This window comes from Caloenas nicobarica, chromosome 16 (genome assembly GCF_036013445.1).
Source record: "Caloenas nicobarica isolate bCalNic1 chromosome 16, bCalNic1.hap1, whole genome shotgun sequence".
NCBI lineage: Eukaryota > Metazoa > Chordata > Aves > Columbiformes > Columbidae > Caloenas > Caloenas nicobarica.
The window spans coordinates 7802829-7823884 of NC_088260.1; the positions used below are offsets into that span (position 1 = coordinate 7802829).

The window sequence follows — 21056 nt, forward strand, 5'->3', positions numbered from 1 at the left end:
CTGCTGCCTTTCACTGCCTTAAGCGGACAGGCCTCTAAAAAGCAACTGAATTGAAATGAATAACCAAATACCTGGGTAATGGCTTATGACCATTTATGAGACTTAACATAAAAATCATCAGGAGAAGTGGAAGTATAAGTAGACTTGGTGAAGCATGAGTGACCCAGACAGAAGCTTTCAAACTGGCTTCCAAGTGTGCATGAGCTCTGAAAGATTTTGCGTGTGTGTGGTTTTGTTTTTGTTTTTCTTGAAGTTGTTTTCCCCTTGGCATTGAAGATGAGACAGGCTGTGGAGGGGAGAGCCTGACAGGTGCCAGCCCAAGTGGAAATACTGTCTGTCGATCCCTGTCTGTCGCAGCTCTAAGCAGTGCCCATTGCTGATATATCCAAACGCCTGTCAGGAGTGTGTGGGCTTTCAAACCAGAGCAGAAAGTCCCCCAGCAGCAGGACAGTGTTTTGAAGCGCAGTCAGTGAAAACCCCCGCAGCCCCATGCCTGACAAACAATCCCATTTCTGTACATTCCTGGGCGATGGAGGGTTTGGGTTTGCCTTGCTGTTAGGAGTCCGTGCAGCACCCCAGTGTGTAAAGGCAGAGAAGCGCTGATCCCACAAGGTGCTGTGGGCCCCCCCACACCCTGACTTTCCACAGATTTGGTGGAGAGAAACAGCATCCATGGAGGTCTGGGGGAGCGCGGCTGCTGCAGCCAGGCAAAGCAGTGGCCACTTGCTGCATTATTTCAGCTAAATAAGCATTACCATGTAGGTTTTTCTGATTTGCCTTCCAGCTGTCTTCTGTAGTGTTCTTCCCCTTTTCTGTGCTTCCCTACTTGCTGGGGTTTTCTGACAGTTTATAAAGCTGTTCAACAGCTAAACAGTTCTGAATCATGTCAGAATCTTTTTAATAAATTTACTTGGGAGGCATCTGGAGCCAAGGACTGATGCATTCTTCCTTTTGCAGTAAGCTTTTCTCTGCAGACAGGTTTCTGCTCCTGAGCTGGGGGGAAGCTAAAAGCTCGTTAGCTTCCTGCAGTCAGAGCAGCTGATTGGCATCTGGAACTGCAAAGTTGAGTTTTAAAGGGGCTTGAGGCCAAAGGAGGGCAATTTGGAACACACGATCCTTGGTTAAACACACACAAAAGATGAGAGGAAAGAAAATGGCAGGTCTGGGCAGCAACAAGTCGAAGGAAGGAGTCCCTTAACAGTGCTGTTGATTTTCAGTGATGGCTCTAGTTCTGAAACATTTTTGTGTTATGAGACTCTTGGACTTGTTGATAAGATACTAACAGCAACACATTGTGTTTTATTACTCAGCATAGCTGTGGTGTGATTTTTTTTTTTTTTTTTTTTGGTTGTTCTAATGGGGTTTTTCTGTCAGGCAATCACTCAGTATCTCTCTCTTGAATAAACACGTTTTATACAGTAAGCTCACACCTTCTGACGGTTGGGCATCTGCACTATTAACAGCAGTGAGAAGAGTCTGTCTCAGATCTCAGGTGCGTTTGGCCGCCTCACATGGCAGCTCTGATCAGAAATGCAGTAGCTTGCTCTGCTGAGTTGTGTGTGGGTTTTGTAAGGAAAACGCTGTTACCTGGTTTTGGTTTTTTAAGTTTAAGGTTTTTCTAGTTTAAGTCCCTGAAAACACACATGTTCTGGCATGCGTACATGAATGTACAGTTGTAAAACCGCATTTGTTTATATAATGTGAAAAGTAATAATCTTCCTCAAATTCCCAGTCCTCATTAGCTTTGCCAGCATTCTCTATTCCTTTTGTTCTTCCGGGAAAGCTTACCTAAATGAAAAAGGCTTGCAATATGCTCCAAAAAGCAGTGAATTCAAGACCTACTAAGTCAGAGAGTAAGCAAGTTCCAGCCTAGAGATTCCTCCATTTAAAAGGTTTCCCCATTAAGAAGAAAGGTCCATTTTCACACCTGTTTGTGTCAGATGAGGCATTCTGTACAGTCACCTCATTACCGTGTCTTTCCAGAGTTACAAATGAGGAATGATCTTTGGCTGTGCTACAGATTTAGATTATTGTGGCATCCCCACAAGTTCTTGGCTTGTGCTTGCAGTTCTGAGGGCCGTAAGTTCACACCTCCCTGAGCTTCCACGTTTTGTACTGGTGCAACTGGCCCGAATGCCAGAAGCCAGACAGGCTTGGCAATGTTCTCATTTGTAGTGTGGATTCTGCAGTCTTTGCAATTGCGATGTGCGACTGAAAAGGAAGGGTGACAGAATCGAGCTGTTCGGTGCCACGCACGAGGAGATGCTCCTGAGGGCATGTGAGCAGTCAGCAGGCACTGCCATCTGGGTCCTTCCAGAGAGGACAAAGAAAACAAGTCAGTCGTGTAACTCCGGACTCTTGCGGAGACAGGAGCAGACGTGTCAGAAGCATCCAGAGTCAATAGTAGCACCAGCAGCACTGAGATCTAAATAAGCATGGACATTTGACCGTGTCCACTGTTGTTCTGATATTCCTGTTATGTAGCAGACAGCATCTGGAAATTCAGATTTTCCCTCCCAAGGAAGCAGCATGATCAGTGACACGCTGGGTATTGATCTTTCATGCGTGGGTCGAATTGCTGTCTGTTTAAGAAGTCCCCAGTGCAGTGCCCATCGTCCCTGTGCCTCCGTCCTTTTGGTATCAGCTGTTAGGGACATGTGTCCGACCTGAAAGCTTCAGGAAGAGGCTTCCCCGGAGGCAGCAGCCGAGATTGCGGCATTAGGAGCCTTTGCATTGCTGCTTTCCTGGTTTATTGATCCGCTCTCAGGGAGATCACCAGCCTGATAAGCCCGATCTGTCTTTTGTCTTAAAATACCATAGTGGTTGAGAGAAGAGTAATGGACAACATGCAAAACTATGGAAGACGCACAGAATTTCTCCAGGCGAGAGAGTGTTCACCCCTGGCTTAGAGTCTCAGATGTGCCTGGGCTGCCAGCAGTACAGGACCCTTGCAGGGCAAGCAGTGCCACGCTGTGAAACCCCCGCAGGGCCAGCAGACCTTTGGTGAGGATTACTTGCCTGTTCACTTGGATATGCGAGCCAGCATTTTGAACCAAGTCCCATCTTGAGTTTTTGCTGTGGTGATGCAGGGCCTGGAGTGCATTCTGGGGGCTTGCAAACACCATGGGAAGCTTGTTTGGGCAAAAAGGGAACCTGTACTTCCAAACAGATCGCGTTTGATATGTAGCTCACAAAGCAGAGACTCCGGTGTGTGTTCTCTGTGTATATGAGAGAAGGAGAGAATGTAATTTAATGTTTGGGGTTTAGATACAAATTGTGTTTCAAAACAGACTTACTTTTGGAATACCATGGTTGTCCTGCTTCCTTTAAAAGAAAACGTGTTCAGTTATCAACTGTGAAGTAAGTAAAAATAACTTTGAATCAGAGAAACTGGCAAGAGAGCAAGTGTTAACATTTCATGTACTGTACTTGAAGTCTCCAAGGTCAGATGCAAGTCTTCTGGGACTGGGGTAAAGGAAACCATTTACATGAAGCATCCATTTTAATCATTCAGCCAAAGGGCTTAATGTTAACTGTGGGTCCAAAACATTGTTGCTTGTAACAATGGTGTTTCTCAAAAATAAACAAAAAACACTGCCAAAGGTGACCTACAAATGCTGGTGTGTGCCGCAGTTCACCCGCGTGGCTCCTGCTCTCAGAGGAGACCTTGAGCAGCTCTCCCTCTCTGCACCAGCCTGGCTCCAGGTCATTCCTGCCCTGCAGTAACCGGCCGATGCGCACAGCACATTCCTCTTTTGAACAAGTAGCTTGGGTAGTGCTCTAGTTATCTGCAGCAACTTTCAGATCCTTATTAAGTATTGGTCCTCCAGAGCCTTTGCTGCTGATTAGCGAACAGAGGAGAGAAGGTTGTTAGCGGAACGTCTCCAGTTGCCAAGAGACTTCGCTGCATATGCTTGAAAAAAGCCTTTGTTATTGGGCAGCGTGTCAAACGCTGTTGGGAGAAGCGCTGCTTGCAGGTCCTTTGCAAAGGGAAAACTGTATTAGCTTTAAAATGTCTGCTCACAGAAAGCAGAAGTGCTGGAACTCACACAAGGTCAAAATGGGTTGTGTTTAATTGAGCCATCTCTTTGTTGAATTGCATATTCTTTGGATATGAAGTGGAATTTAACCAACCTCTTACAAAGCGCTCTCTGTAAGAGAAGTTACTTTGATGACAGCTTGTGGAGCTTGGGAAATGTAAAGAATAATAAGAATAAGAATAAAGCAAAAGACAGTTTGCTTTCCCAGGCATCCTTATTTCTCTTGCACTGCCTTGCCCTCTCGTTTGCTTTCCTTGCTGCCTTTCTGTCGTGCCTGCAGTCAGCCTGGCTCCTTCTGTTGTTTTTTTCATACCTCCATGCTTGGTAGTGCTGGTAACATTCCTGTTACATCCTTTGGGCTGGGGGGTTGCTTGCGTCCCTTTTTAACTGACATGCCTTTGCTTCTGTCATTGTGGGAGTACATGCTAAGCTGGGAAGAGTTTATGTAATTATAGAACTTGCATGTGACTTAGTAGGTTAGTTGGAAAGGTCGCACACTATGGTGCTCATTTTCTGAATAGAAAAACTCCTCTTAAACATTCTCTCGAGCCTGATTTGAGTCTTGTGTGGCTCATATTATTCTGGTGGTTCTTTTCAATAGTATTCAGAGGCTGTTCTGTCTGTCTTCAGAGCTCCTGCTCGGTGGTGGATGCTGCATTCCTGATTGAATCTCTGCAGTAAGCGTAACACCTGCCCTGACTTGTACCTTGAAGTGAAAGCTACAGGGACTATTCAGAACTTTCCACCTATTATTTCTTCTTGGTTTGTTGTCGAAGTTTGCTGTGCCTCTGTATGACAGTGTTCTATGAGTATCTGCATTGAGTTGCATTCTCTGTCAGTTATGCCAAGCATTTGGCTCTGGCGGAGCTGGCTGCGTTCTCGCTACTGTTAAGCCTTTCAATTAGAAGAATCTTGCAAGTTTATGTTGGCATTCAGGCTGCTTTGTGCACCGTGTGCTGAAGCACAGCATCCAAATGGAATGGAGCTGATGGGTTGATTTCGTTAAGGATCCGATTACTGTTTTTATAAAAGTAACCAGCTGCCTCCCCCCTGCCTGCTCTGGGTTTTTCGTGTAGTCTATTCTAAAACCATACCACGGGGTTCGGCGTCCCTGGAAGGGGGAAGGGTTGAACTGCTGGACTGATTTGCTGCTTACACGTTCTGAAAACATTTCTGTACCAAATAATTCTGAACTCTGGTTTACAGCTGTTTAACTTGCAAACAATGAACTACACAGGCTGTAATGAAGTTCCCAGCCTGTTGTCGGCAGAGGGCAGGAGTCCAAGGTCTGTGCAGCTTTTCTTTCTTGCAGAATCAAATTGTTAATTTCTTTTGCTGACATGATTCTTTGCCTTTTTTTTTTTTTTTTCCTTTTGGCTGATAGTTTCTTAGCTGCTTAAGGAGCTGCTTTCTTATTCTATAAAGTCTGTTGGTAGATGACCTTGCGGAGAAGCTGCAGTTTGGGCTCCTCTCGCTCCATCTACCGGCAGGCGTCACAGCCCGTGCTGGGAACGGGCCGGTGCAGCGGATGCCGGAGTAGCCGCTGGAGCCGCTCGATACGGGCAGATCAGCCTTGGGCTCCCCTTCCTGGTCTGCACACCCTCGGTGTGGTCCTGGAGCGCATCTCTTGGTTTAGTTTCACCCCAAAAGGAGTCAAGGTGGTGCTGCCACTTTTCTGTGTTGGGAACCAAAGTCCAGTAAGCAGGAAATTCACTTCAAAAGAGGTCTGAATGAAGCACTAATGTAAATGTGCCTATGGACACTGCAGGAATGCATCGCTATCGGAGTTTGTTGTAGAGATCTTTTTCTTTTTTCCTGAGGATTAAGGTTTTTTTAAATTTTTCACACAGTGTTGCCAGCATCTTTCCAGCTTTGTATGAAATTTGCCTCTCTTTTAAACAGCAATGCAGAGTGTTTGTTTGGGTAGAAAATGAAGGAGCATGTTTACAGCAGTAGAACTGTCATCTGACCAGTATCCACATGGGTATCATTTCCCATGCCTGTAGGGGGAGGATAAATCCTGAACGGGATGGGTAATGAAGGGGAATAGATTGGCAGCCTTGCTCCAAAGAGAGTTGTCTGAATTTGGGATTAAGCTGGCGTATCAGAGATAGGCACCTGGTGCACTATGTAATGTTATTGCCAAAATGTAGCTAAGTATAGGCACAAGGATCAGCATTGCCAAGATGAAAGCAAATAGGTTTGTGGAGGAGATAATTGAGGAACTGCTGCATCATTCTCGGCACAGAAACTGAGGGTTGAATGGATTGAGATGGCTAATCACCCCCCGTTAATTCCTCAGGTGTTTTCTGGTCAGGATTGAAGCTGCTGTCTGCGCTGTCACTGTTCTATGGGTAAATAAAGGATAATCCACTTGGCACCTCGTGGTAGCGTGAACTTCACACAGAATGGATCCATTTGCCAATTTTGAGCAACTGCAAAGAAGCTGATCTTCCTTTTTTCAGAAAGATGAGACCACTGCATGTGGGTGAAGGTGTGTCTAATATGGAAGATCTTTCTTTGCATGCACATTCATGCCATTAGCTGGGGGAATGCTTAGATGCTGTAAAATGTCTGATACTCACAATGACAGCAGCATCCAAGGCGTTTTCTGTTTCTCTAAAAGGCAAAAGCTAATATAGTGAACTTGTTTACTTTGCTTTCTGCAATGAAAAAAAGCAGTAAGTGACTTGTCCTCATGCTTTTCCAGGAGGAAACAGTGTAGATTGCAACTCAGCACAAATCTGTAACTGATGGAAAAGCCTCATTTATTCCGGAAGAAATTATCTTTTTAAGGGCAGTGCTGAATCTGGGCTATAATTAAAACAGCTTTCTAAAGAAAAAAAACAGTGGATGTTTTTCTCATTTGATGTATTACCTATCACTAATGACCCTCTTTTCTCATTTCCATTTAAAAAAACGGATATAAGCAATTAGCCGTATATTGCACAAAAGTAGCATTACCTGAAAAAATAATTAAGATGATCTTGAAATTAAGGAAATCAGTTTTGAAGAGAAGCAGGTGCTTAATGGAGGTGAGACCAGCTGTGCTTCCCAGGAACGTGCTTGAAGCGCTTCATGGAAAAATGTGCCAGGCCTCCACACAACACTGGAAGGAAATTTTATTATAATTCAGACAAATTGCATCCTATAAATAGCGGAGCTGGATTCATTAGGACAGGAGGCAGATGGAGAAAATATAAAACTTGTTTGTTTCTTTTTAAGGGACTGTAATGCTTATGAAAAGTGTCAGCTTGCTGTCAATGAGGGAAAAACCCTCTGGTGCAGCAGTAACTTTCTCACTATTAGGTTCTCGTCTCTTCTAATGAGCAGCCATCAATGAGAGGCATTCGTATGACTTTGTTTCAGCAACTCCTGCCTTTTTCTGGCATAGCCAGGCTGGCATGGAGGTGCTGCAGTGCTGGAATCTTGCAGCCATTCAGGGAAGGGGGGACAGGGGAGGACAGAGTTTCATATGTGGTGTGTAGCACTTGCAAACTCTGTTTAAAACAGACACTAGTGGGGCAGAGGCATAAATGTAGTTGGAAAGTGGGGATGTGTGGAGTGAGGTGGGAATCATCCTCCAAACTGGCTATGGGCTTATGGCCCAAAGCAGAGATGCGCTGAGAGTTGGTAGAGGAAATGCTGTGCATTATTGAAGGGAGAAGGTGGAGACATTTTTGAGATGCTCTCACATTAGTAAGTAGGAAAAAGGAGAGGCTTTCATGCATGAAGAGAAGTAATGACAGAAGGCGGGTGGGAGGCGCGTGACTGGAATGCAGCTCTGTCCCCAGGAGGCAGGCGCAGGGGAGGGGGTGCTGCGTCTTGGTGTTCACACGCGGTGAGGTGCTGCAGAGAAGGGAGAGTCCAGCCAAAAAGGAACCGACAGAAAGGACACATTGCAGACCACGCTTAAATAACACAAAGGGGTGAAGGTGTGGGGCTGTTTCCAGTTATGCACTTTAAAGCAAAGCCATTGGAGAAGACTGGCCGAACAATTGCACGCTATCCAACCACAGGCAAGTCTGAGCTCAAATACAGAGGCGGTCAATGTGCTGTATGAATATTATCTGTTAATGAACCTGCCTTCATGTCTTTTGCTGATCTGATTTACATTTCAGCAAAGCTTCGTTAAAAGATAACAGTGCAAAAATGCCCGTGTGCTGTCCTAAGAGATTTTTGAAGTATTAGTGTTCAGGAAAGAACTACTGCACGCTTATCAGGCAGTGGTGTTTTTTCTTGAGGAGTTCTTAGATTGCCAATTCACCTTGTGAAGTGGCAGAGGAAAAAGGTGATATGAAGGTCATATTGGAGTCAGATAATCACAAACTTATTCGAGGAATGGAGAAAAGCTATACAACTGTTCATGCTTCATGTATTGAGTAACTACAGTTCTTCTCAGCGTTCAATACAGAGGGCAATGATCCCAGTGCAAGGAGAGGACATTGGAGAAGAGGAAAGTAAGTGGTATGGATTGGCAGGATGCCTTAGAGGATCGCCATCTGTCATGGCTTGCACGTATCCATAGGGGGTCATGTAGCAAGCAAGTGGTGGCATTAAAACCGGTTAGAGATACGGAGCAGGTCAACTATCCAGTTGTTGGAGAAGAATGCAAGTATGCTGGGATGCACGTAGGAGCTGAGTAGGGAAAGGATGAGCCAGTACATGGGAGCTTGTGGATCCTCATGCATAGATCAGTTTTTTATATGGAGCAAAGAAACCCTTGGCTAATGAAGTCTGTTTTCTTGCTTTCAGTGAGATGAATAAGCCCTGTACGTGCAGGAAGTTAACGTGGTCTGTGTCTATGGGCAGTGTTGTACAGGGTTTAAAAGTACTGAGTTCTGCTGTCTTAACTCACATAGTCCCACAGCAATAACTATTGTGAAAAATGCGGAGAAACATTTGAAATGTAAGGCTTTGATTTCAGAAAGCCTTTAGCAACAGAGAATTTTAAAAAGAAAAAAAAGTGATAGGATATCTACTTTGATAGTATTGTTCAGTTTTCTTGCTTCTGGGTTTGATCTGAGATGTCTGAAATACAGTAATCTGTGATACATGCTGGAAAATATGTATATGAGAAGTAGATGATTTTGAAGAGAAATTACTGAAGAGAGGGAATGATCTGTGTGTGTAGGTTTCCTGTCTTGCTGGGGGAAAACTTGCTTTGAGTTACTATGCTACTCTACTAGGACAGCTTCTTGTTATGTGAAAAACATTCTTTTCATGTGCACAAATAATAATAAAAAAAATCATCTGCTCAGAACAAGCTTCATGTTTCCTCTTTGCCCAAGCTCATTTACACCTTTATGCTTTCTTTCATGTCATGTTTTTCCAGAACTCCTTTCCTAGGTAATGCCTGCCAAACTTTACTTATTACTATTGAAAACACCCCAAAAGCCACTGATCCAGAAATGTGTTCCAGCTGCAGTGATTGCAGATGAGTCAGTGTTGACCACAGGTTGCTTATGCCTTCCTGCACTCACCAAAACATTTCAGCGGATTGGTTTTTGTTCGTATAATCTGAACAGCATCGTGATATTTGAGATTGTGTTTGTTTAGCAAGTCCTTTAAGTGGGTGCTTGCAGACTCTTCCCTCATCAATGCAGTGTGCTGTGCCACAACTTGGAATGACGGAGGTCTTGCCTAAGACCCCTTTTTAATGTAGGTAGATGGATGAATCCTAATCCTGTGGATAAGGAAGTCAAGACACGGATGCTCCTGTCAGTTACGCAGCGTCACAAAAGGAAATCCGTGGCAGAGCTGGGAATAGTTCTCATTCCTGTCACGCTTCAACCGCAAAGCTGATACTGTCACTCTGGGGATGTTTAGTTACCATACGTGTCTGTCGCAGTCTCCCAGGGTGGTACGATGCTGGTGTATTTCTTTACTTCATACTGGAACTGGAGTCAGCATTTCTCCTTGCCCCTGCCAGCTGGGGATTCTAATCACTTTGATGTCTCGCATCTTTCGTCACCTAGGTGTGAGAAGGGGGTGGCTGATAATGATTGTGTCACTTGTTCTCTTTGGCGCTGTTGTTTGTGTCTGTAAAGGTGCTGGGGTAGATTTGAATGAAAACAGGAGTGCAAGGTGAATTTGCAACCCAGTCTAGAGATGCAAAGAATTGTTGCAGACAAAAATTATCTCTTGTCACCTTGTTATTAACGCACATATACTCAGGCTGCTAGGCAGTACATAGCATAGCACAGAATTCAGAAAGACTTGTCAACCTGAAGACAAGCAAAGGGGACCTTCAGCCCAGGTGAATATCATGTGCCTAAGTTCCTGTGTGCGGCGTCTTCAGCAACTGTGGAGAAAGCATCCTAGATGTGACAGCAGCACTCCTTTCTGTCGCGTAGCTTTCTCTTGGCTGTTCTCATATGTGATTAAATAAAGGTATGTTATGTGTTCATTCGTACATTGCCTTCTCTGCTTCTGTTCTCCTCTTCCCCCACCTGCAGGCTTTGAATTGCTGTACCAGCCAGATGTGGTCCGACTGTACCTCTCCATCCTCACCGAAAGTCAGAACTTCAACACTCTGGAAGCTGCAGCAGGGGCTTTGCAGAATCTCAGTGCTGGCAACTGGATGGTAAGTGCAGTCTTCTCTTTACTGTCTTTAGTTGCCTTTGTGTAAGTAAAAACAAAGTCACATCCCATTCTAAGTGCACTGTTGCTTTGTGCATTTACATCTCCTTTAAAAAGAAAGGAGGTGAGAACTTCGAAGAAATTATTTTCATCTTATTTGCCCACTTAAGATGTTTTGCATCTTCAGGACAGATGGTGTTTATGTAGTGGAAGCATCACTGAGCTCATGACAATTTAACCATGAGCAGGTTTTACTACTTAAACCACTTAACCATTGCTTTGTCCATTTAGAAAAGCCCGTTGTTAGATGATTAAGTGTCCTGAATACCTAATTCGTTAGATTGTCAGATTGCTCAGGAAACTGCACTCTAAAATGTGCTCTGATGTGTTCCCTGGAGCATCTGCAGGGCTAATCAAGCAGTTCTCTCAAAGGTGTGCTGATCACTTCTAGAACTGCATGGCGAAGTGGGACTGATCTGCAGCCTGAGGATCTGCAGGGTGGTGTTCTACAGCTGTCTAGTTCATTTTAAAATCAAACATGAAACGGAATAAAAGCATGAAATTGGAGGTGGGGGAAGATAACAGATGCTTTGGATGCTGTACTGTTCCCTCCAAATGACCTCTTTTTTTTCCCAATCCAGAGGGGGATGCGTTTTGAAGCTGAGGTGTGTACAGAACAGATGCTGGCAGATGATGCTACTTCTATTTCTGACCTCTTTCCCTGGCAGCTTGCTAAGCTGTAGGATGAACTTCTGCATCCTTTCTTCCTTGGTGCTTGATGAACTTGAATGACGGGTTAAGTTATAAATGCATCAACACATGAAGCCTAACTAGTCTTTGCAGGGGGAAAAAAAATGAATTACAGCACTGAAAGAAATGCCAGGGACAAGGAAAGGGCGGGTGTATGAACTCACAATACTTTTTTGTTGTTTCTTTTCCCTTGTGTGTTCTGATCAGTGGTCCACGTACATCCGTGCAACGGTGCGGAAGGAGAGAGGCTTACCAGTGCTTGTGGAGCTGCTCCAGTCCGACTCTGACAAGGTGGTGAGGGCTGTGTCAATTGCCCTGAGAAATCTTTCCATGGATCGTCGCAATAAAGATCTTATAGGTATCTTCTCAACTTTTCTAACCAGGCTGAGATCTTGGATACCCTTGAGACACCTCACATTTTCTGTCACTTGTGCTGAGGATTCATTTTGTATGCAGCTTCCATCCGCGCTAAGATTACTCTCGTAGCTGTCATCTCAGAATGTATTTCCTGCCCATTCAAACAAGCCGTGGTTTGAGGGAAATCTCGAACTCAGGAGTAAAAACAGCTCTAGGTTTTTGCAGGAGAGGAGAGTGTTTGTAGATTTGCAGAGGACTGGGTGGGTTAAGAGGTTTCTTGTCTCTTCCTCAGCTCTGGCTGACATGGCACTGTGCTCCTAGTCACACCTGGTGGTTACAGAGATGTTACTCCTTAGACCTGCTGTTTAGACTGGCATGGGAGTCTTCCCCTTGGCATGCCGAGCCAACCTGGGGAAGCACAGTGGGCTCTAAAGTTGTCCTTTCTTTCTCACTTCCTCCTTCCCTTCTCATCCCATTGTGTGGTAGTTGTAGAAGCTGGACACCAAGCAACTTACTCTCCGTGGCAGTTCTTCAGCAGTGCTCCCTAGCTCCTGTCCGGGGGGGTAAATAAGCATTCACTTGCCCATAAGAAGGAATCTTGAAAGATTCAGCTGCGAGTTGTTTTCCTCTGGGTGCCTCTATATTTAACTGATGTATTTGTTTAAAATAGAGCTTTGTCAGGCTAGGAAATATTGGTCACACATTTAGGCCATGATCCAAGTTGATACTAATAAATGGCGAGGTGGGATTCTGCCTTCAGGTTCTTTTTTTAATAGTTCAGAGGTGTAGCTGAGCAAATGGTACAGACAGACACCTGGAAGCGATAAACTCCAGACTCCTTGGTTTTTTTTCTTCAGTGCTACACACTGTGAAGGCTAACTGCACCCCGGAGGAACCACTCTTACCTTAGCTGGGGGAAGGTTAATGAATGCATGGCTGCACACCTTGCCCCACAAGGCCTATTACAAGGCTAAGTTGAGTAAGCCTTGTGCGTGTATTAGCATGAATACGTGGCATTAGCAGCAGCTACTGGATGCCTTTTGCCTCAGGCATTGCAAAGTATGATAGATGCTGGCTTTAAAAGTCTCAGTAAAGATTGTTTGTTGTTTGTGGGGTGTTTTTTTTCCCCTCGATACCTTTTAGCGTTTGTGATGAAGGTGTTTGTCTTGGATATCAACCCTCAATCATCTGGAAATAATGAATGATAAATAAACTGTTAAGTTGCAGTCTTGAGGTTCAAAACATGTGCGTTATAAAGTTTTTTGACCTGGCAAACACCCTTGAGTTCTATCGTTCAGGATGGGAAGCTGAAATTATTATTAGGGCTGACTAATGGTATCTCTTCCCCTTACCTAGGTAGTTATGCCATGGGTGAGCTGGTAAGAAATTTGCCCAGCAGGCAGCAGAGATCTGCAAAGAACCTGGAAGAGGATACAGTGGTTGCAGTGTTGAATACCATCCATGAAATCATTACTGACAGCTCAGAAAATGCAAGGTCTCTGATCCAGACACAGGGCATTCAGAAGCTGGTAGCTATCAGCAAGTCAAGGTAAGTGCCAGTTGAAAGCAAAATGCGTAAGAACTTACTGCAAACATCACAATTTCACTGCGAACAGCAGCTTTTGCTTTGTGAAAGTATTCAAGCATCCTAACTTTTCAGAGGCCTTAATTTCAGAATAATTAATATATACACAGTAAAAACAGTCAGCACCTTTAACAGGTTTGCTTGATTAAAAAAAAAAAAATTTAATTGAGTTAGTCACTTCAGTCATGTTAAGACATGCACTCTTTGTCAGATACATCTTAACACCATGTGTATATTTAGCAGACACCATTTGCAGTGAAGTTGTGATCTTTATTTTTAGTGTGGGAGGCCTTTCCCTGTGGCATTGTTCCATTCCTGGAATGCCAGTGATGAAATCTGTTTCTTTTAAGTAAAATGGTTAATGATGTGCAGTAATTGTTATGGCCAAAGGGCTGGTGGTGGTAATGTGAAGTGACAAGTTTTCACTCCGCACTTCTGTTGAAAACTGTGTTTTGACTACTTTAGAGAAAAGTTTGTTTTGTACAGTTTGGCCAAGTAGACATTATAAGTGTGTTTTCAGCAAACTTTTCGGAGAGTAGCTGAAGACTTTATTGGGTTGCGTCGTTATGAAATATAAGAGCCAACTAAGAATCTAGCCCTGTATTATTTGCTTGTGTACTGACTTAGTAAGGAATCGATAAAATTTCTATTTTCTGTTTAAAAACAGCTTATTTTTCTGCTGACCTAAATTGCTTTGTAAGGTATTCTAAACCATGAAGCAACTTAATTAAATTGTGAGGAATATGTATAAAGTTGGGGAGAAGGTTTGAAAAGTGGCACAGAACTTGGTTTGGGGTTTGGGGGCAATTGGGTTTTTTGGGGTTTGTTGTGGTGGTGGTTTGGTTTTGGTTTTTTGTTGTTGTTTGGTTTTGTTGGTTGGTTGGTGTTTTGTTTTTCCAAACAAATCCAGGCGGGATGGAATCTATCTGTTTTTTGTTAATGACAGCTGTAAGGCAAAAGGGTCACCATGGCTTCAGTGCTTGCCAAGAAATACATGTGAAAACCCAGAAATCTGTACAGCTTACAACTTTTGGATGTGTTTGTGGTGGGTTTTTTTTTTTTGTCAGCAGATATCTGTAGATATGAAGAAGTCACAGAATGATATCACGTATCCTATAGCTTATAGGTTCAGAGAATAGCTATATGGAGTACTAGGTATCTCCTGGATGTTGTTTTGGTGCAAAGAGGTGAACATAGTCTTACATTGCTTGATACTTGAGCTCTAATTTTATCTTGCAACTCAGCCAGTCTCCCAGAGAAACAAAAGCAGCGTCTCACGTTCTTCAGATGATCTGGAGCTATAAAGAACTACGAAATGCCCTGCAGAAGGATGGGTGGAACAAATCACACTTCCAGGTAAAGATGCGGGGTCTTAGATTTAGTTATGGAAATGCCCGAGTGGAAGATGTCCTAACTTGGTCTAATATTACAGTATGATAGATTGTGGGCTTTGGTTCTGTTCTTTCAGGTGACAGAGCAATGTCTTGTATTCTGTTCAGTCACCGCATCATGCAAATACTTGCTGGGGGTGCTTTTCAGTGGCCTGTGAAATGCAGCTTTTTAGGTTTTGGAAGAATACTGCCTCATATAGGCCAAATGCCTGTGCTTTACAGGAGGAGGAATTAGCATGTCTTGTCTTAGCTGTATCTCATTTGAAACATTCCATCTAGCAGCATAGGGCAGCCGCCTGTTTTTGCCATGCAGCCTCCTCATCTTCCCTTGTGAAAAGGTTTTGCTCCTTGCACAGACCAACAATGTTGCCATTTAGGTAACAGGAAAACAATTCAACCAACAAATCTATACGAAAATAAAAGATATTCCAGTGCCATATTATCAACAGAAGGGGGGGCTCATCAGCATTCTATAATCTCTTGCCATACTGTTGGTTTGTTTGTTTTTCTTGTTCAATTTCCCTGGGTAACAATTTATTATTTATTTGATTTTTGTCTCATAGTCTGTTTCTGCAACTCCAAAGGGTTCCAAAGCTACTACTGGCAGGTCTGGCTATGATGACAGCACTTTGCCTCTGGTGGATAAAAGTCAAGGTCGGTTCTGCTCTTTAGCACTTTTTCTATTGTGCTTTGCTTGCTTGTTTTCTGGATTTGCCCACATCTGTGTTATTGCATAAGGAGGTAAAAATGTATTATTTCTGTGGTGATTTTTACCCCTCAGTCCCAAAATGGTCAGTCCTATTAGCTGGATATGTATAGTTCCTTCCCTTGTGGCACGTACACTACTGACGTTGTTTTCTCAGCTTGTATGCAATGTAATCAGTTAAATCTTCCTGGGAGAATCTGGGATAGACGTGAGTTGGAACTTCGAAAGAGGAGAACGGCCTCGTTTGACAATGTTATAGATTTATTAATCTTGCCTTCAGCCAGGCAGTGAGCTGGGCCTCTCCCCTACTAAGTATGGGAATCTTTTCCTTTCTGAATAAACGTGCCTGTTTTGGCAGTCCCTCTTCATCTACTGTGCAGTTTTTTCCATTGGAGATGGGTTTATCCGAACTCAGCTAAACCTGCCTGTGCTTTTTCATGAGGCCTCACACAGCCTCACCAACACTGGTGTAGCTCCAGCTTTAATGTCATTGTGATTGCTTTGTCTCAGAATCTGGTTCTAGTTTCCAACGCTCAGATGTCAGAATTTCTTTTCAGAAATCTTTAGTCTCCTGTGACAGAGTTCGCCATGTTGCACTTTACCTGGTTTAACTGCAGATTACTGCAAAAAAGACAGCCCCACACTGCCCTGCCTGTTTGCACCGTCCCTGTCTTTGATTAGTTCCGGTAGATTATGCAGACAGAGGATGACTTGGGTCAGTTTGCTGATGTGACAATAAACTTCTTGTTTTCTTTGTGGGTTAGCTTTCTGTTGGCTCAGCAGGCTGCCGGTTTGGATTGTGTGCCATGCGAGGCTGCACCCTTACTTATTTTTTCTCTTTTATTCTGGAAAGACCAGGGAGAAGGTTGTTAACAGCGGTAGGTAGTCCAAAGCAGAATTGCGGTTTCTGTTATCACTTGGAGGGAGTTCTACACTGTAGTGCCAAAGCAGAAAATATAAGGATTACCTGTGCTTTCTGGAGAGCTCAAATCAAACTTCCCTTTCTGAATGGATAAGGATTGAATAGTTTGAAGATTCTTTACAATAGTCTCTGCATTCAGTTTTTTTCTGGACTTCTCTGGTCCTATGACTGATGTAAAACTGCCAGGTTTTGAGAGAAGCGAATGTAACTTAGCTCATATGTTCCTGTTTTATAGATAACGAGAAGGCTGGGAGTCGTGACATGATACCTATGGATGAACTTGGCCCAGGTAAATTCAGTCATAGATCAAACCCTCTGTCTGTTCTGATAGAGCACGCTGTCACTCACGGGAAAGTTCAACTATTTCTCTAGGAGATATTATTTCAGATGGATAAAGCTGACATTTAAAAACAGAACATTACCTTACAAAAGATTGGTCGTCGTCTTTGGTTTTTTTCTTTCCCTATCTTTTTTCTTCTTATAAATACATGTAGAGTGTACACATCAATTTCTCCAGTACTTTAAGCAGATATTGGAGATACACAGACCTAGCTTTCAGTCTAGTCTTTAGCTCTTGAGGCAGCTGCATTCCCTATTACAAATCTGGAAATATGGGGATTCAGAAGGAAAAAAAAAAAAAAGACTTGAAAATTTACTTCAGTGTAATGCTTGCATTTAAATCCATTCTGCCTTTGTTTTCTGTAGGTAACACCAAAAATAAGTTAATATGTATGATATTCCTGGCTCCACTTTTCATTGACCTGCATCTAGCCAAGCCTGGCTTTTCCTGTAGACTGAGAACAGCCACCTGCTGTCATTGAAGAGCTTTGAGATTGATAAGCTCTGTAGTTTAAGATTTGTAGGGGATTTTTTCTTTACTGAGGTAGACCAAGGTGCTGTGTGGTCTCTTTGGAATTTGCTTTACTGCTTCCAGTTGACATTTTTATTTAAATACCTATATTAATGCCTCCGAATCAAACAGTTTGATATACTGCTATCTGTGATTGTAGCTGAAAAAAATAGCAAGTTAGAACTAAGCTGAAAGCCAAGCACATTCAGAAGTTAAAATAAAAGGTATGTATTACCTTTCGTATCTTAGAAAAATGAGATGCCACCTGCCATAAGTCAACTGTCCATATGCATTTTGCATAAGGGAACACTGAAACGTTTGTTCTAACAATGAAAGCAAATAACTTCAGAGAAGATTGCTGGCAGGATAGTGCGTGATAGCAGGTGCTGCGGTACGGGCAGTGCTTATAGGTTAGAGTCTCAATATTAATTGCTGCCTTATGCTTTTAGGAGTTACTGGTACAGCTCTGAGTATAAAATGAGATGCAAATTACCAGCATATGTACAATGTCAGGCAGATCCTCTGGGCTGTTCTGTTCTCCAGTCTTTTTATCACTATTAGAAGACGAAATCCATCAAGTTTTCCTGACCCCAGCTCTTGAGGGCTTTTTAACACCAGTATGAGTATAATTTTGTGCTGTTTCAGAGATCAACTGAGAAGGAACTAAATTAATTTATGCAGTTTACTATCCTTAAGTCCAAGGAACTGGAATAACAACTTAGTACTTCATCTCTTTCCTTCAGGCTATTCCAAATGCCATATGGTTTTTGTCTTATGGGCATATGTACATGTGGAGCTCCTCTAGACTGTATTTTCTGATTTTAACTTCGTTGTGGACTGTTGTGTTCTGGAGTTTTGTTCTTTTTCCACTCTGGAGTGAACTTGCAGGTGCAAGGAGCAGAATATCGAAGTGCGGTCCTCTGGGTTTGTATCTCCAGTAAGCAGTCTGGTTGTATCCCTACATACTCCAACCAGTCTATGTTGAGCCTCTAGGAGAGACTGACGTCATTTACATTTGCAAAGAAAATGCATGATAAAATACCAGAGAAAGTTTTTCAACATCCCAGCTTATCTTTTGATTTCTTTTTATTGCAGAAAGTCCTGTGCCCTGGTTTCAGTTGTGCATTTTTCCCTTGCCTTTCTCTTTTCGAACTTCACTTGCCCTAAGATCTTTCTACTTTATATTTACTGTCTTCTAGAGAATTCTCATCTGCCTCCAGCTTTGCGTTGTCCATTTAATTCATGTGCTTCCAGGTTGCAGTTATCTTTCTGCTGTACTGCTTTGGTATAGAACTGTAATTGCCTCAAACACATTAGTGTGACAGTGCAGAACTCAGTGGTTTTCCATTTCACGCATGTTAGAGGTATCACCCGCTCAGCTGGGCCCTTCCAGCGCAGGATGTTCGTCCTGCTCCCCTGCGGTGTACAAGGCTGCTGCTTCCAGAACATCCCCACCTGTCTGCTGCTCAGCTATTGCCTCTCTTTGTCAGGGTTCAGCTGTCTTGCTGCCTGGGCCTTTACTGTGAAACCATGTTGACTCTTTTGCAAAATTGCAAAAAGAAAATTGCTGTTGGTCTCTCAGCTTGTTTGCTAATGCTATGGGCGTCGTCCTTCTCTCTAAAAGAAATTAATTCCCTGTCAGTGTGGCTAGGGAGGCAGAGAGATACATTCTCTATCAGCTGGCAGTACCGATCCAGTCACATTCCTGTTGTCTGCAGCAACGGGCCTGGGTAGAGGGTGGGCGTCCTGGGAAATGGAAGAAAACGTGTGTTATGTGTTAGTGTGGGATGCACTAGACAGCCCAGTGCAGAGAGAGCTCGGGTCTGTCAGACCTCATCAGCTCCGGACAAGTGGCTCTGCACCGAGTAATCCGAAGATCATCACCGCTTGTTGTCACGGTGCTGCCCGAGGGTGGCTGTGACGCGGTGCTGTCTGTGGGAGCAGCAGACCTGTGATCTCCAGGCTGGATGCCAAATCTGTGAGTTCTCTCAAACTCTGTCTGTGCCTCAATTAAGCTGGAGTCTGTCAGACAAAAGCATCTGGGTGCTGAGAACTGGTCAGACCAGAGACACATAGTTCAGGTGCCCCTGTCCTGCATGCTCGTCTTCAGGCGTAACTTTTCCCTTCTCCTCCTTCTCCTTTTAGATGGGTCTGGAGGTTTGATCTTTGTAAGTTGAGAGCTGTGTGAGGGCACGAACGGACTGACACTCAGCAGGCATTTGGTCCTGTAATCTGCGATGACATAAAAATGTTGCTGCAGAGTGAATGTGAGATAGTCAGTGAAGCAATACAGAAAACAAGCAGAAAGTTGAGAGAGAGGAATAAACAAGCCAAGAATCGACAGGCCTCTATTGACCAATACAACTTTTGTCTATACGTTGGATTCTGTTGACTCAGAGAAATGCACTTTTATACCTTGGAGCAGTGAGATCTGTATAGGTGTCCTCAGAAACTGAGTTAGTTCTGATTTTTAGAATGAATCTGAAACGTGGGAAAAGCAGTACTTTCTAATTTCTTCAGAGAGCTGTGGTCCTTGGGGCACTGAGGTATTCTTCTCTGATGCAGCCTCCTTCAAGATAGTTCTCATTTTATTAGGTCAAATCATGAACTTCTGATCTCTGCTGCTGCTTATCTTGACAGTCATAGCGCAGTGTGTGGTTTTTAGAAACACATAATCCGTTAGTGCTGGTGTGTGCGGCACCGTTAGCGCGCAGACCGCACAACTGCGGGCTGACAGTGGGAACTGCAAAATATGTTCGAACTCAGATATGAAGAACAAGGTTTGTGACTGTTCCTTGTTGTTAGATTACTGCCACTGTGCAAAAGCTTGATCTTCCTGTTGCCGCTGTCCTGGCTAGGTGTGGGGTTTTTTTAGTTCTTAGTAGTATTAAAGTTCTATTGTGTTTAATTTTTGCGATTACAGTCTTTCCCCAGGGAGCAAGGTCAGAAGTAGTGTCAGAGCTTCCATACTTCATGTAGTAGCTGTTGCTTTCTGGGGGTAGGTTAAGGGTTTTCTTTGTATCTTGGCCATTCATTTTAAAAGTGTTTATGGATCACCCGTGATGATGGCACTGCAGAAATACAAAGTGATCCATTACATCCTTTGAGTGTAATTAATACTAGATTGTAAAAAGCTGCTGCTCACTTATTGTGAGTTTGATTTTTTTTTTTTTTTGGGAGTCAGCGTGTTTCTGTCATTTAACTACATTCCTATGTGAACTGTTTACTCATAAACAGATTATGAATCTCCAGATAAGGATATTACTTACTGGCAGTATTCATGGCTGTCATTTGAAAGAGAATTATCGGTCATGCATTCCTCCACAAAAGCTGGCTGGGTAGCTGGATGCAGCTGGTAGGCTTTACGTTTTTTTGGGTTTTGTTTGAAAGGAATAGGCAAGAATGTTAGGCATCATCATTGTCAACAAAGAATTGTAAGTAAATCTCTGTGTTGCAATTATTTTCATGGTTTTAGGATCTGTGACTACATGTATAACTCAAATTCTTTAGTTATTTTTAGGCAGCGTGATTAAATAATCTGTTACTATCCATGATGCCATAAATATATGACACTTCAGGTGCTTCCTGCAGGTCCGAGTGCACTTTGATTCATTAGATACTTAGGAAAACTACAGCCTTTTTAAAACTAACGTGGCTGTGGGCAGCATGGATGTTATTTAGGGCTCCGCTCTGCAGCTGTGTTCGGTACAAGTCACTGTAGCTCTGTGTGCTTTTGTCATGTGGGCAAACAGTGCCTCTTTATGCCATGGGAATCCCACAAAAATATGACCGACTTTTTCTTAACAACCTGTTGCAAGCAAGGAATAAAGCAAGAGAGGAGCGTTTTGGAAGTTTTTGTAAAACTTCTTTGTG

The 21056-nt window shown here is 43.3% G+C and overlaps 1 protein-coding gene across 8 annotated transcripts in view; it reads left to right on the top strand.

Annotated features, from left to right (window-relative positions):
• ARVCF (ARVCF delta catenin family member) overlaps positions 1-21056 on the top strand; it is a 252174-nt gene that overhangs the window by 222222 nt on the left and 8896 nt on the right. For all 8 annotated transcript variants that reach the window (XR_010607100.1, XM_065646688.1, XM_065646690.1 and 5 more), the window contains 6 exons: positions 10499-10626; positions 11580-11730; positions 13086-13278; positions 14559-14670; positions 15269-15359; positions 16569-16622. Coding sequence is in view for 7 of the 8 variants with exons in the window: in XM_065646688.1 (XP_065502760.1) it covers positions 10499-10626; positions 11580-11730; positions 13086-13278; positions 14559-14670; positions 15269-15359; positions 16569-16622 (729 nt within the window). In the remaining variant the exon portion in view is untranslated. The remainder of the gene's footprint in view (positions 1-10498; positions 10627-11579; positions 11731-13085; positions 13279-14558; positions 14671-15268; positions 15360-16568; positions 16623-21056) is intronic.